At 37.4% G+C, this 16,543-nt stretch overlaps 1 protein-coding gene across 11 annotated transcripts in view; it reads left to right on the top strand.

Moving 5' to 3' along the window:
* tanc2b (tetratricopeptide repeat, ankyrin repeat and coiled-coil containing 2b) overlaps positions 1-16,543 on the top strand; it is a 236,267-nt gene that overhangs the window by 173,616 nt on the left and 46,108 nt on the right. For all 11 annotated transcript variants that reach the window (XM_055004166.1, XM_055004171.1, XM_055004170.1 and 8 more), the window contains 3 exons: positions 807-990; positions 3,876-4,124; positions 13,388-13,519. In XM_055004166.1, coding sequence (XP_054860141.1) covers positions 807-990; positions 3,876-4,124; positions 13,388-13,519 — 565 coding nt within the window. The remainder of the gene's footprint in view (positions 1-806; positions 991-3,875; positions 4,125-13,387; positions 13,520-16,543) is intronic.

Raw genomic sequence — 16,543 nt, 5'->3', positions numbered from 1 at the left:
TAAATTCATAGTACGTATGGGATTTCAGCTTCAGCCTTCTTTTATAACAGCTGAATTGCAGCCGTGGCAATGGAGAGGAAAATATGCATGTAAGTAGGTCTGTGAGTGAGGCAGAGATACGACATTCTGCTCGTAACACAACCGTTTTCAAAACATTGTGCTTTTTGTTCATCGTAAGAAGACAGTTTAAAGTTGCATTAACGTTCCTTCACAAGCCTCCTACATGTTACGGAAGATTCACACATCCACAGATGTGCCATAGGGCTGTGCAGGCTCTTATTTTGGAAACACCACTCCCTTTTGTTTCTAAAAAGGGAAGTGACTGTTTTCCTGCATCCCTGATATGCGACATTTGACATATTCCTGCAGTAAATTGTGATGTACAATACAATTGTAAGGTGGTTGTAGATGTTTCAAGTGTTTGTTTGACATTATTAGATAGAATATAGGTTGCTGAGGGTTTTTATCTCTGTAAATATTTAGTATATTAGTGTTTTTAAGCTGTGTAGTTTGGTCTAATTGTTCATCCAAACGTACATTTTACAAAAATGCCACAAATTATGAGCTATTATATGTGTTTGTGTACGTGTTGGAGCCACGGCCCTAAGAAGGATAGACTTCATGTTGTGAAGGCAGCAGGCGGGCCGAGCTTTTAAAAACCGCAGTATTGAAATGACATTTTGCTGTGTATATGAGTCAGATATTAAAAGTTCAGACATTGTACTCTGCCATTTATACCCATGTCTGCTAATGGAGTTGATGGAGCCAAACAAAGCTATAAAAACCAACCTGTGTCTCCATCCCAGGGCCAGAACCAGAGGATCAGCCCGTGTTCCACCCTGACCAGCAGCACTGCCTCCCCGCCTGCAGGCAGCCCCTGCTCCACCCTCCCCCCCACCATGCCCGGCCAGGCGGGCAACAAGGACTGCGCCTACGGTTCTGTCACCAGTCCCACCTCGACACTGGAGAGCAGGGACAGCGGGATTATTGGTGAGATCCGCACACAGAATAGCCACTAACAAACATGCATGCATTTATAATACAGCGTCTTAACCCTCTGAACCCCAGTAGTTTATTGCTGCTGTCACATTTTTGCTCACTGCAATATAAAGTCCTGCACCTTTATGGAAACAGCACAGCTATGGCCAGAAGTAGAGAGAACTCAGAAATCTATTTTTATACTCTACATTGAATAAATATTTTACCACATACATTTTCAATTACTTTCTATACCTGTCTGTCCTTTTAAGAAACATGAAATTAAAATGAACATTACATCTATCTATCTGTCTATCTATCTATCTGTCTGTCTGTCTGTCTGTCTGTCTGTCTGTCTGTCTGTCTGTCTGTCTGTCTACCTACCTACCTACCTATCTACCTATCTATCTATCTATCTATCTATCTATCTATCTATCTATCTATCTATCTATCTATCTATCTATCTATCTATCTATCTATCTATCTATCTATCTATCTATCCATCCATCCATGGTCTGTCTGTCTATCCGTCTATCCGTCTATCCGTCTATCTATCTATCTATCTATCTATCTGTCTATCTATCTATCTATCTATCTATCTATCTATCTATCTATCTATCTATCTATCTATCTATCCATCCATCCATCCATGGTCTGTCTATCTCTCTATCTATCTGTCTGTCTGTCTGTCTGTCTGTCTGTCTGTCTGTCTGTCTGTCTACCTACCTACCTACCTACCTATCTATCTATCTATCTATCTATCTATCCATCCATCCATCCATGGTCTGTCTATCTATCTATCTATCTATCTGTCTGTCTGTCTGTCCGTCCGTCCGTCGATAATTTACTGCTTATATGTTTAGTTTCTTTCCATACTCGTCTCTTATCTCCTGTAGTTCGATCCACTTCAGGCAAAACGTACCAGAATTTTTTTCACACGACTGTTAGTTGCAGCCGAGTCACTAATGGCTTCATAGTTGTACCAAGGAGTGCAGAATTTTGTATTTTTGGCAGACGTAGTTATTGAAGATGGCTTATTTTTGGCATTTTTTTTTATTGAGAGATGTAGACGTAAATTATCATGATTTTAAACTGAGATTAGTTCAAGAACCGTTAAAACTCAAGCAATACTTTCTGTTTTTGAAGTGTCTAAATGAATAAACTGTGTTATTCTGCCATTTTTTAATAAGATAAGATGCTGTTTTCTTAAAAACCGGCAGTGAGTTTTAGAGTTCAGAGAGTTAAAAGTCAGAGATTTCAAAAATTGAGAGATCTACACACAAGTAACCATGTTGAAACCTGTGAGAATCAATACAGAAATGACAATAAAATACTGTGTTTTTCGTTACTGCATCAAATTAAACACCTTGCACATACTATAGATCATTTCCTGTTTACATTTTTACAGCCTCGCCATTTTTCACACTACTATGTACATGTAGTAAAGTGTTTCACCATGCTGAATGTATCTTCCAACAATTTATAGACAGCTTGCTCCTCTGGATACTGCATTCATTTTACAACAGATTCCCAGCTTTAATTTTACTTTTTGCCAGAAATCAAGGTGTGACACTTGTTAAAGTTTGGTAGTTGATGACATCAACCCTCTGAACCCTAAGCAGTTTCTTTGCGTTTTTTGCTTCTGTCACATTTTGACTCGGGCCTCATTTTTCACAACAATAAAAAGTCTATGGAAACAGCACAAACTTAGCTAGAAGTAGAAAGAGCTCAAAAATGTCCTATGTTCAGTATGAGACAGTTATAATGCCGTAAATCATAAAAAAGAAAAACAAAACTTGCATTTATTTGCTTATTTGTTTTACTGAAATTGAAAAAAAAAATGTTTTCATTGCTTTTTACTAACAGTGGGGACAAATGGTGACTCTACATACTACAGATGATTTACTTGTTCCGTTTTTAGTTTGTTTACATACCTGTCTGCTCCGTCTAGACAAAGCCTGCAGTTCAACCCAGTTTAGCCAAAAAGTCCCTGAATTTTTTCCCCATGACTGTTGATCACACCTGAGTTACTCACGGCTTCCTGCTTGTTGTACTTGGAAACACATCGTTTTTAGTTTCTTACATACTCTGTTAGTGTTAGCAGTTTATTTTTTTGTGATTTTTAAAAATGAGACACGTTTAATAATGTGATTTTGACAAATGATCATGATTTAAGCTTCGTTGTGGTTCAGTTTTTCTATGGAACGTCACATCACAGATGGGTAGTTGAAGTACTGTCGGAAATCTGAGTTTTCTTTCTTTTGACTGTTTCTGGCTCTGATAAATGCTGTAATTTTGCAGTTTTTTCAAAAGAGAACAAGTTCTTCAAACCTGCCAGTGGGGTTCAGAGGGTTAACGGTTAAAACTTGAGGACTTTCTGTTTTCCCTCAACCCGTTTGTGGCACTCTGACCTAAAAATCTCAATCAATGACACTGTATTTGAAATGGTTAAAAACAGCAGCAGCTTTTTCTGGTAGTTTTCTTCCAATCTGGGTGTAGCTCATCTAACAATGAATGCTTCTGCTAAGTCTGAACATGTGCCGTCTAAAAATGGCACCAATTGAAACTGTGATTCTTTCCCTGGAGTTTACTCCCACGGGAGTTTCAGTTCGGTTACCTTATCACGTTCACATCAGCCGTGGCATTTTGCGCGTCACGAGAAAGAAAACAGAGGAGCCAAAGCGCTCGCGGATGTGAAACGTTCTGCTGATGTCACAACAGGTGCCATCATTGTTTCCTGGCAACACAATGGCCAACAAGTTTGTGGACGGAAGCATTACATCAACGTAGCATTGATTCAGTAAATAAATGTGAAAGCAGATGGGCTCAGGCGGGTGAAAGGAGGACAGAGAAGACAAGAAAAAAGGCTAAACAGAATGTGTTGTTTCCCTTCACAGCCACTCTGACCAGCTATTCTGAGAACATGGAGCGAGGCGGCAAATATGGCGAGGGCTCGCGGGGAAACCTGAAGCTGTGGCAGTCGCAGAAATCAGGCATGGACTCGTTCCTGTACAGGGTGGACGAAAACATGACCGCCTCCACCTACAGCCTCAACAAAATCCCCGAGCGTAACCTGGAGAGCATGTCCTCCCACTCCGCCCACTCCATCCCTCTGTACCTCATGCCCCGCCCCAACTCTGTGGCTGGTGAGTCCCTCTCCTCTTCCCCTTCTCCGAAAGAAAAGTTGCACGTGGTTATCTGCAGGTGAATCACAATGCAGGGTGCAAATTTTGCCGAGCGAGACATCTTCCGTTTCTAGCAAAATTTGGTAGCTCTGCCGGTGTTGCAGCCTATTTCTGACTCCTTGCATGCTCCTTCTTCACTCCTTTCAACCCTTTTCTTACCTGCTTGATTTCTTCCGAAATGAATCCTTTGAGTTCTTTGATGTCTTTTTGTGTGACTGGTTTAAAAATGAAATATTAATATACGGTGGGTTTTGCAGAGGGGATCCGGACGACAGAGCCCGTATGTGTGTTTTTTCTCAGGACTTTTCTGCAAATTCCTTCTAATGTAACCTTCTGGATTGTTACCTACAAATACCACATATTTTTCTAAATTATTGGGATGTCAAACAGCAGTACTCTTGTGGATGGTTTAATGTCTATCATTAATTCACTCCTCCCAAGCCGCATTTCTCCTGCGAATACGGGATAAATCAGCCTAAATTTTCCTATTACCTCTGCCTGGTCTTACGAGGAGCTGAGCTGTGATTCAATTTCTGGTAATTTCTGCAGCGTTTCTAATCACCGAAAGCAGGAAAAAAGCAACAGTTGTTTTCTGCTTTCATGGGTTTATGTGGAAATTTCGGGGTAGCTGTGAATCCGCAGTGGTATTTTGTTAAACTCTCACAGCCCTCTGGTGTAGATTGAAACCACGGAGAAGAATAATACAGTCTAGGAAAGGAGAAAAAAAAGAAGAACGACTTCTGCAGAATAACATACTGCGGCTGGAAGAGTATCACACAGGAAAACTGGCATTTGTGTTGGACGTCACATTGATGTGGGTTTCTTATTGTAGGCCATCGCTGCTTCACAAAGCTCCTAAAAGTAACCGTAAATACAAGAGAAGAAATGTGTTTCGTAACACTGAGGCAGTCCTAACGGCCCTGATTGTGTTATTGTTCTCATGATCAGAGAAGCTGCTGCAGATGATGAGCGTTATTATGCTCTTGTTCCCACTCCTACTGGAAAAAAACCACTCAGGTAGACGTTCGCTAAGCAGTGTAATATGCTTGACGAGCCCCGTCACTGCAGCTCTGACCTTCTCTTTATGCTGGTCATGTTCTGCTGTTTGACACCGCTGTCTGGCAGCACAGCCGTTCTTTTTTTTCTTTTTTTTGTAGAGATTCATCCTCGATCTCATCTCCGCCCCTCAATGCCCAGATCTTCAAAAGAGAGGAGGCTTAAAAGGCACGCGATGAGCTGGAGATGACGCAAAAAACACAGTAGTAGAAAGTAGAAAAAAAATACACAGAGGAAAAGATGGTGATTTCTCTGAAGGTATTTTGTCAGGAACAGGAATTCCATATCGAGGAGAGGGATGCATGTGGAAGAGGAGTGAGAGAGAGTTTCATAATCTCTCATTCTCACTCCATCTCTCCTCCACAAAGAATTATTAGATGATGTAGGGATGGGAGGCGAACGGCAGCTGAGGATTGGCTGGGCTCACACGGCAGAAGAACATCAAAGCCCCAGGCATTAACCGTTTCTATCCCCCAGAGTGATGGAGAGACTCGCTTTGATGTGTGGAGAGAGAAAGATACGAGAGCAGAAGGCGACTGGGGAGGGAAAAAACAGAAAAAAAAACCAGGAGGGAAGGAGGGAGGGGGCTCCTCTATTACCTAATGAAGGCAGTGCGTTGGTAGAGCTGAGGATGGATATGGAGGAAGGAGAAGTGTTTTTTCTTCCTCCCTTCGTGGTGCTAATGCTGCTCGTTTGGGAGGTTACCAGAAATGAAATATTACTGGACTCAGGAGACAGATTTTTGTAAGAATGGCCAAAATTGGTTAAAAAATCCAGACTAGTATGGCTCAATCTCCAAAAAGGCTGGATGCTACTTGTTGAAACTATATTATGTCTTTATGTTAGACTCTCCCTGCCGGCTGATTTTTCATTTATGTCGTACAAATGTACAAAAAGTGATGAAAAAGATTTAAATGTTGATGGAAATTTGATCAATAATTGTATATTTGACTATGTGAAGGGTTAAAATCTGATGTACTGACAAGAAATCAGCTAAATTTTGTTTTAATTACCCTAAACAATGAACTGAGCTCGGGGTTTTAAGGATATATGAAGCACCAAGTTGGATATTTAGAAGCTTTAGTCCTCCTGTTGTCTTCATTTACGGGCACCAAAAAATATTGTTTCCTTGTCTGAAAAAAATCCAAAAATTCAGCAAAAAATTCCCCAAATTTCTGAAAATTTGCAGAAAATTCTAATAATTCCTTAAAAGTTTCCCTTAAAAGTTTTATTTAAAGAAATCCCCCAAATTTGGCAAGGAAGTTCTTGTAAATATTTTCAAAAAATGAGTAAAAATATTCTAAAAAATCCTAAAAATATCTAAAGCGATTCCATATATATCAGTAAAACTTCTAATATTTTCTTTAAGAACATTCACATAAAAATCAACCAAAATCCAGTGAAATTTGCTGGATTTTGGTTGATTTTTTTGTGAAGGTTCTTAAGAAACATTTTTAACATTTCTTTTTTCCACTCAAAAATGTTGAAAATGTGAACATCAAAGGTTTAACTGTGCAAATATGTTTTTTCCACATTTTCAAACTTTAAACGGGTCAATTTTGACCCGCAGGACGACACAAGGGTTAAGGCAAATTGAGTTTGATTGAGCCATTCTTTCTCAAATTATCAGTTTTGAGGAGAAATTTTAGCTTCATGTATGTAAAACTTTAAGTGACCCACTTTCAGCACATTTTACTAGGCATTAAAATTATCCTGAAAAATTTAAATCCACAAAAAAATCATCTGAAATCATTCATTTTTTTGGCAAGTGATTTTTAATAAATCATTAGCTATGTATAATTGTAAAGTTGTAGCTTAATATATTGGATATTTTAAAAGACCCACTTTTGTCACGTTTTGCCGTTCGTTAAAATTTGAAGCCACACCAGCAAAGATTTCAAATTTCAAATGTGGCATTTAAATTCAGACCCACAAAACTCCAGAACTCCAAAACTGAGTTCTGGAGTTTTAAATCATGTATTTATTTAACAATACAGGCCTGTTTTCATTTCTTTGTGTGATCTACTTGTTCAATATTGCAGATTCTGAATCAGTGACATTATGAGACATAATGGTGAAAATTTCATGCTTTAGTCTTATATAGTTCCTAAAAGGTCATTCAGATATAGCGTCAAATTTCAGTGATTGAAAAAAGTGACAAAAGTAGGTAGATGGACGATTTTATACATATATTTTATTTCTTTTTTTTTTTAAATCTGAAGCTGAAATGTCCCAACTATCTTACTACATATCAGTATTTTATGCTGTTAAAGTTTCAGGACATGGTTGAGCAGAGATTGTTTTGAAAATATATTATTACATATTATAAGAGCTGATAAACCCCTCTAACATGAGAACAATGTAAATGTAAATATTCATTTTACAATGATACAACTACAGCAAACCTCAAAAGCCAAGATCATTCCTGGTTTTTGCTTACAAATGTGACTTAAACAGCGAACATACTTTAAAATGTAGATATAGACACACTACCATTCAAAAGTTTGGGGTCATCCAGACAATTTCATGTTTTCCATGAAAACTCCCACTTTTATCCATGTGCTAACATAACTGCACAAGGGTTTTCTAATCATCAATGAGCCTTTCAACACCATTAGTTAACACAATGTAGCATTAGAACACAGGAGTGATGGTTGCTGGAAATGTTCCTCTGTACCTCTATGGAGATATTCCATTAAAAATCAGCTGTTTCCAGCTACAATAGTCATTTACCACATTAACAATGTCTACACTGGATTTATCATTCATTTAATGGTATCGTCACTGAAAAAAACTGCTTTTCTTTCAACAATAAGGACATTTCTAAGTGACCCCAAACTTCTGAACGGTAGTGTCTATATCAGAAAGTATTTGCTATATCAAGCTAGAATTCCAAAGATACTATTTTAATTATCCATAGCTTATGATAAAAAAGTTTCATGTAAATCAGACGTTGTCGAGCAGAAAGAATTTAAGATGGAATAACCCAATTGAAATAATTCAAAACAGTAACACCAAAATAAGATGAACATGGCATAGTGCCTGTTTTAACACATCTTTATGATCTAAATGAGTCGTGATATGTCGAGATGACTCAACGGTTCCACTCTCTGACATTATGGAGTATATTTGTGATGCAAACCTTTTCTGAAAGCATTTTCTGGTCTCCAATGGTTTAGGAATGAAATGAAAATAAAACCAGCTTGAGACAACAAAGATAAAGTAAAAAAAATACAACAACTTCTCAACAATTCCACCAAAACATCACCTATATAGATTGAGACAACAAATTCTACCTCAGCTGGGGTTTTATTTGCTAAAGTGTTGATGTATTTTTCTTTGGCAGCAACAAAAGTGCAACCAGAGTGGTTTATTATGTCCATGATAATGGTGAGAAGAATACAAAATGTGTCTTTTCAGAAAGGGTACACCTGTTAGAGAGCGTTCTCTGAGTATCCATCACAGGGACTGTTTATTCTGCAGGGAGTAGACCCCTTCACCTCCGCTGCATTGTGCTGAAAAATACAATCCTCAGAAAATAATATCTCAAAACTCTGACATGTAAAAGCAAAACTTTGGGGAAAAACATTCCCGCTGTGGTAACGTGAAAACAATTCCAGCTCCTGACCCTTTCTGTGCAGCTCAGGGACGGTGAAATCCCTCTTCATACTAAGACTAAAGATGTATAAAACACACCCACTGAACTCACTGTTTAGGCTGTAAATTGACTAAATTAAGGTAACAGCACACTTTTCTATATTTTTTCCTTTCCTTATTGATATTATTTAGTATGTCAGACCTTCCCTGACTGCAGATGTTGGATTTACGTCACATGAAAGTGATGAAAAAGATAAAAATGTTGATGAAAATGTGACCAGTGGTCGTAGATTTGGCTATGTGAAGTGTTAAAATATACTTTCTTAACAAAATATCCACTAAATTTTTGATTTAATTACCTTAAACATTGAACTAAGCATTGAATTTGAAGGAACTATGAAGCATCAAGTTGGATATATATATATATATATATATATATATATAGATATATAGATAGATAGATAGATAGATAGATAGATAGATAGATAGATATTTTTAGAATTTTTGGAAGATTTTTACTCATTTTTTGGGAAAAAAAAAAAAATATATATATATATATATATATATATATATATATATATATATATATATATATATATATATATATATATATATATAAATAATTCTTGTAAATATTTTCAAAAAATGAGTAAAAATCTTCCAAAAATTCTAAAAATATCTAAAGTGATTCCATATATATCAGTAAAACTTCTAATATTTTGTTTAAGAACATTCACAAAAAATCAACCAAAATCCAGCGAATTTTGCTGGATTTTGGTCGATTTTTTTGTGAATGTTCTTAAAGAAACTTTTTTTTCCACCAAAAAATGTTCAAAGATTTCCCAAAAATGTTGAAAATGTGGACATCAGAAGTTTCACTGTGAAAATATTTTATTTTCTACATTTTCAAACTTTAAAACAGGTCAGTTTTGACCCACAGGAAGACACGAGGGTTAACACAAGTCCCTCCATCTTGCTGAAACGTCTCTTGTTAAGTGAATTTATCTTAAATTGAGTGGGATGAGACACTTCGACTAAAAACAAGACAAACAGACTTGGTAAGACTTGGAGTTTTTGCAGTGAGCTGTGAATGTGATCCCCAGCAGCCTGCTGCATTGCAGATAGAGATGATGAGTGCACACATTTGAGTCCTCACATTCTATTGAAAAGAGAGAAGAGAAGGAGAGACTTTCCCTGTAGCCCTGAGTCATTCCTCCTTGGTTGAGCTGCAGATTAATGCCTCCACTGTCTCTGCTGCTTTTAGCCCGGTTGGAAGACCAGCACCCCCGTTCCCATCAGCCTCCAGCATTCCCAGCTGCCATTTTCCCTCCATTTTGGGAAACCCATGTGGCTGGTTTTTTGGTTTCGTGGTTAGGGTGACTTGGGCGAACACTCGGCCACGCAGCGCTCCACTCAGCTTAACTCCAGTGACACAGAAGCCACAGTTTGAAGTGAGGACAGGACGAGGATCAGCGGTGAGGTTTTAGAGGCCTGTTCCCTGGAGGATTACTGTGCTTTAGTTTCTAGACTCACTGAGAGGAAACATGGATTCCAGTCACACCTCTCCCTAACTCCTTGAATTTGACTTTGGATCATAAAAGCTCGAGCTATTTCAGGTATAGTGTGAGATAAAAACGATTCCCTGCTCAGAGCCGGAAATAAATGTGTGACTTTTGTTAAACGTTTGTCATTGTTGAAATTAACCCTCTGAAGCCCAGGTGGTTTTTTTGCTCCTGTCACGTTCTTCCTCACTGTGGGTTCATTTCTCACTGGAATATAAACTTCTGCACCTCTGTGGAAACCAAAGTCACAGAAGCCTTTTATGCAGTGTGACAAAGTTTTAGAAAATAGAAACAAGGGTTGAATTATCTAAGGTCCCACAGGTGTTTTCCAATAACGGAAAAAGTAGTGACTCCACATGCCATAAGTATTTTCCTGGTCACATTTTTAATTTGTTTCCATACTTGTCTTCTATATTCTCATATAAACACAGCCTGCAGTTCACCCAAAAATTCTCTGAATTCATGTAATTAGTTGTAGCCAAGTTGCTAATTACTTCATCTTTGTACGAAAGAGCACAGAATTTTAATCTTTTTACTGAATTTGGTTAATATAAATGCTTTATTTTTGCCAGATTTTAAAATAAGACTTGTAGAATAAACTGATTTTGATTAAATGCCACAATTTTCAGTTTAGATTTGAGTCATACATCACAAATGTTCAAGAACTGCTGAGAATGCTGTCCTTTTTCAACAGTTTCTGGATCTCATAGATATTTTTTTCGAAGATAACATGCCTTTTCAAAACTGCCAGTGGGTTTTGGGGTTTAGAGAATTAAAATGGCAAGGGTTTGGTGATCTTCACACAAATGACCACGATTAAACCAATGAGAGTCAATACTGAAAGACAATATATTGTCTGTGTTTTTGGTTTTATGCAACACTTTCGGTCACAAAAGAACACAGATGTTACCAACACTGGAAAAAGTCCGTTCTGAAAAGCTGAAAAGTCCTTGATTTTTTAACCGTTGCAGCTGACTTTACCCTCGTGTCGTCCTGTGGGTCAAAATTAACCCGTTTTAAGGTCTGAAAATGTGGATAAAAAATATATTTTCACAGTGAAACTTCTGATGTCCACATTTTCAGCATTTTTGGGAAATCTTTGAACATTTTTTGGTGCAAAAAAAAGAAATATTAAAAATGTTTTTTAAGAACATTCACAGAAAAATCTACCAAAATCCAGCGAATTTCGTTGGATTTTGGTTGATTTTTATGTGAATGTTCTTTAAGAAAATATTACAAGTTTCACTGATATATATGTAATCATTTTAGATATTTTTAGGATTTTTTGGAAGATTTTTACTCATTTTTTGAAAATATTTCCAAGAATTGTCTTGTCAAATTTGGGGGATTTTTTTGAAAATAAAACTTTTAAGGAAAACCTTTATGGAATTATTGGAATTTTCTTCCTGAAGGTTTTGCAAATTATCAGAAATGTGGGGAATTTTTTTTTGCTGAATTTCTGGATTTTTTTCAGACAAGGAAACAGTATTTTTGGTGTCCATAAATGAAGACAACAGGAGGGTTAATAACAGCTTCTCTGTTGTAACAAGGAGTGCAGAATTTCCTGTTTTTTACAGAATCTGGTTTATGCAAATGGTTTATTTTTGGCAAATTTTTAAACCAGACATGGAGAATAGCATAATTTTTATGAAATGTCACAATTTTATTCTTAGATATGGTAAATTTCCCAATGAAACAGGTAATTATGTCACCGATAAGTAGCTCCGTCAGAAAGTTGGACATCCGGTATTTGCTGTTTTTACAGTTTCTGGCTCCGACAAATGGTGTAATTTTGCTAATTATTTAAAAATAACTTGTCGTCCGACCCACCGATGGGTTAAAGGTTAAATCCAGCTTATTACAGCTGTTACTTCTTCAGTGTAACTTTGTGCATCTATTGTGTCAACCAGGTAATTGACAAGAAACATAACCAGACAGATTTAAACCCTCTGGCAGAATGGCAAACTATAAAGTTGTTATCCAAACCCATCATCCGTCACTGACTTCTTGGTTTCTGTCGCTTCTTAGCTAGAAATAAAGTAATTTAAACAATGAGGCTAAATGTTTGGGTTGTTTGAAACCTGCACCATCATCTGTCTGCTCATGTGTCTCACTCTGGTAGACTTTATTGCTGCTGCTGTTCCCAGACTTCTGAAATCACCTCAGGGAGGGAAGAAGACCTTCTCATAACTGATGGAAATTATGGCCACTGCTATGAAAACCAGACCCAAGTTGAAATAAAACTGCATTATCTTTTAATTAAAACTGAAGAAATACACAGATTTGGAATGTAAATAGATATTTTTCACCCAAATTGTTCTTCCAGACTCCTCAAACTACCAGTATGTGGTTAATTTAGTTTCCTGCTCTGCTTTTAAGGCTCTTGTTGTCTTGATGTTGTGACTTTTCAGCTCTGCTCTGCCCTGTAAAGAAACCAGCAACCTCTGGTAGTTAAGCCCTTTAATCACCCACGACGCTCTGGTCCAACAGCAGAATCCGGGGAGGGATTTTGTCGTTAGACGGAGTGTCTTGTCTTTCACGTCTAAGTGAACCGTGGGGTTCAGGTGTGACGGAGGACCGAGTCCACTGCTTACTCACACTGGCGGCGTCTAATCTCATTTAACATTCAGTGGTTCCGAGCGTCGGCCCTGAAGACACAGTGTGGTGTGAACAATCAGCAGCCAGCGTCAGACGGCGCCCGCTCCATGAATAAGACATTTGTCTGCTGAGCTAATTAATCCTGAGAGGGGCCGGATGGCATCTGCCTCCATGCCGCGTGACAGACACTGAGAGGAGGGAGTTTTAGGACAGAACCATGTAGGGTTGCTTTCCTCTTTCCTGTAGGAGTTAGCAAGTAAGCGAGCGGAAGCCTGACAACTGCCTCAGGGTACCGGCATGAACCTTTTGCCACCGTCCTGTGAATGTGTGTGTGGTTTGTTTACTGAATATATGCACGGGTGATAATAGCGTCCTGCTTCTGTCTTCTTTCTGTCACAATCACGTATGCAGCTACCAGCTCGGCCCACCTGGAGGACCTGGCGTACCTGGATGAGCAGAGGCACACTCCGTTACGCACCTCGTTGCGCATGCCCAGACAGAGCACCACCTGCGGGCCGGGTCGCTCCGGGCAGGACCTGAGAGGTGAGCAACAAACCGAGTTCAAGGGAGCACAAACACAACAAACACAGTCCCTCCTGAGAGCCGTGCAGTCGGACAGATTTAATTCAGTGTCTGCACACGTGACGCACATGACTATGAATTATTTAATTGTGTATTAATGCAATATATGTTTGCGCCATAAAGAAATGAGCACATAAGAAAAAAACTGCAGATGAAACTTTAACCCTCTGAACTCCAAGCAGCTTCTGGACGTTTTTTACTGTTGCTTCTGTCATGTTTTTAATCACTGTGGGCTCATTTTAGGCTGCGATATGAAGTCCTGCACCTCTATGGAAACAGAACAATCATGGCTAGAAGTAAAGAGAATTTAAAAAAATGTCATTTGTGCAGAATGACACACTGATAACGCCATAAAACATAAAAAAGCAACAGTTAACACTCCCGTTGTCTTCATTTACAGGCATCAAAAAAATATAATTTCCTTGTCTGAAAAAAATCGAAAAATTCTGCAAAAAAATCCACAAATTTCTGAAAATTTGCAAAACCTTCAGGAAGAAAATTCCAATAATTTCTTAAAAATTTCCCTTGAAAGTTTTATTTTTAAAAAAATCCCCCAAATTTGGAAAGAAAATTCTTGTAAATATTTTCAAAAGATGAGTAAAAATCTTGCCAAAAAAATCCTAAAAATATGTAAAATGATTACATATATAATAGTAAAACTTGTAATATTTTCTTTAAGAACATTCACATAAAAATCATCAAAAATCCAGCAAAATTCGCTCAATTATGGTTGATTTTTTTGTGAATGTTCTTAAGAAACATTTTTAACATTTCTTTTTTCCACTCAAAAATGTTGAAAATGTGGACATCAGAAGTTTCAATGTGAAAATATATTTTTTCCCACATTTTCAAACTTTAAAACGGGTCAGATTTGACCTGCAGGACGACACGAGGGTTAAATTTGTTTGATCATATATTTTACAAAAATTGAAAATCCTGGAATCACCATGTAGAACATTTTTCCAGGTGTTACTGTGACTGGTAAAAATATTAATGACTCTACATTTTTTATTTATATATATATATTACTCCTTACATTATTCATTTGTGTCTGTACTCAGCTTAAACACAACCTGCAGTTCATCTGAGTTCAGTTGAAAAGCTGCTGAATTTTTGTTATGTGAGAGTTGAGCGCAGCGGAGTCAGTGATGACTTTACGTCTTTTGCAGAGGAGTCCAGAATATTTTATTTTTTACAGAATCTGGCTAGCGCAAACAGTTTATTTTTGGCAATTTTTTAAATGAGACACGTAGAACTGTACGTCACTGATCAGTAGTTCAAGTTGAAAGTCAACAATTCTCTCTGTATTTGCGACTTCTGGCCAGATAAATTGAGTCATTTTGCCATTTTATGTATATATAACGTGCCCTTTGATTTTAATGGGAGGTTTTGTAGTTCAGAGGGTTAAAAACAACAACAAGCTGCTTGCTATGAGGCTGACTCAAGCACTGAAGTGCTGGATGTAAATATAGGATCTGCAGTTTGACCCAATGTGCAGACATTTGCTGTTGAAAACATTCAAAGCATTCAACTGTCGCTGACGTTCGCTTTGATTAAAACAAGAAAAGCTGTTTGTTTCAGGTAGAGCTGCGATTAACCAGTTGGTTCACATCCGACACAGTTGAAAAGCAAACAATAGGCCTCTGTTCAGTCCTGTTTCCCAAACAACACAACTCAAAGCAGCTGAGAACCGCAAGGCAGAGCTGCATGATGGCCGAGTTATTTTTAAAATCCTAATGAAAATCAGTGACGCTTCATGTGCAGTTTGCTGCATCTTTCACATGCAAATGCCTGCATGTTTCCCTGAGCTCAGCCTGGTGACGGTCGCAGGTTTAACGGGGATGTTGTCAGCTGTTGCGTCCTTGTGTGAGAAACAGAGCGACCGAGGGAACAACAAAGAGCGTTTTGTCAGACTGTGCTGCTACAATACTAAAATGTGTCTCTGTGCTTAACATTAACAGTCAGCGTGCGCTTCACTGCGCTCTGTTCGAGTCAAATCACAGCGAGCGCCTCTGATGCACTGCAAAAACTCTAAATCTAAGTCTGTTTGTCTCATTTTTAGTCAAAATGTCTCATCCCACTTGATTTAAGATAAATTCACTTCACAAGTGACATTTCAGCAAGATGGAGGACTTGTTTTAACCCTCATGTCGTACTGCGGGTCAAATTGACCCATTTTAAAGTTTGAAAATGTGGAAAAAAATATATTTCCACAGTGAAATTTCTGATGTCCACATTTTCAACATTGTTGGGAAATCTCTGAACATTTTTTGGTGGAAAAAAAGAAATGTGAAAAATGTTTCTTAAGAACATTCACAAAAAATCGACCAAAATCCAGCGAATTTTTATGTGAATGTTCTTAAAGAAAATATTACAAGTTTTACTGATATATAGGGAATCACTTTCGATGTTTTTAGGATTCTTTTGGAAGATTTTTACTCATTTTTTGAAAACATTTACAAGAATTTTCTTGCCACATTTGGGAGATTTTTTTTAAATAAAACTTTTAAGGGAAACTTTTATGGAATTATTGGAATTTTCTTCCTGAAGGTTTTGCAAATTTTCAGAAATTTGGGGAATTTTTTTGCTGATTTTCTGGATTTTTTTCAGACAAGGAAACAATATTTTTGGTGCCCGTAAATGAGGACAACGCATCTTAAATATCTTGTCAAGTCAAACAATCTTGAAATTATCTTGTTTTGAGTTGTATTTTACAAGAAAACTCAAAATAAGTTTAATATATCTCAAATTAGGAGATTACATGAAAGCAAAAATCTATTTTTCAGTGAAAAACTGCTATTTTTTTAAGCATGTTTGGCTTATTTTAAGACACTTAAGCTTGACAATCCTGGTAAAATATCGCTTCAAATAAGTTTTCCCAGCTAATTTTAAGGTCTCAATATTCTAAATATCATATCTTATTTCAAGAAATCTCACCAAGCCATTTTCACTTGTTCTATGGACAGATTTTTTCACTTATTTCAA

Source organism: Amphiprion ocellaris, chromosome 18 (genome assembly GCF_022539595.1).
Source record: "Amphiprion ocellaris isolate individual 3 ecotype Okinawa chromosome 18, ASM2253959v1, whole genome shotgun sequence".
NCBI lineage: Eukaryota > Metazoa > Chordata > Actinopteri > Pomacentridae > Amphiprion > Amphiprion ocellaris.
The sequence above is the reverse complement of the archived record's forward strand: the minus strand, read 5'-3'. Positions and strand labels throughout refer to the sequence as shown.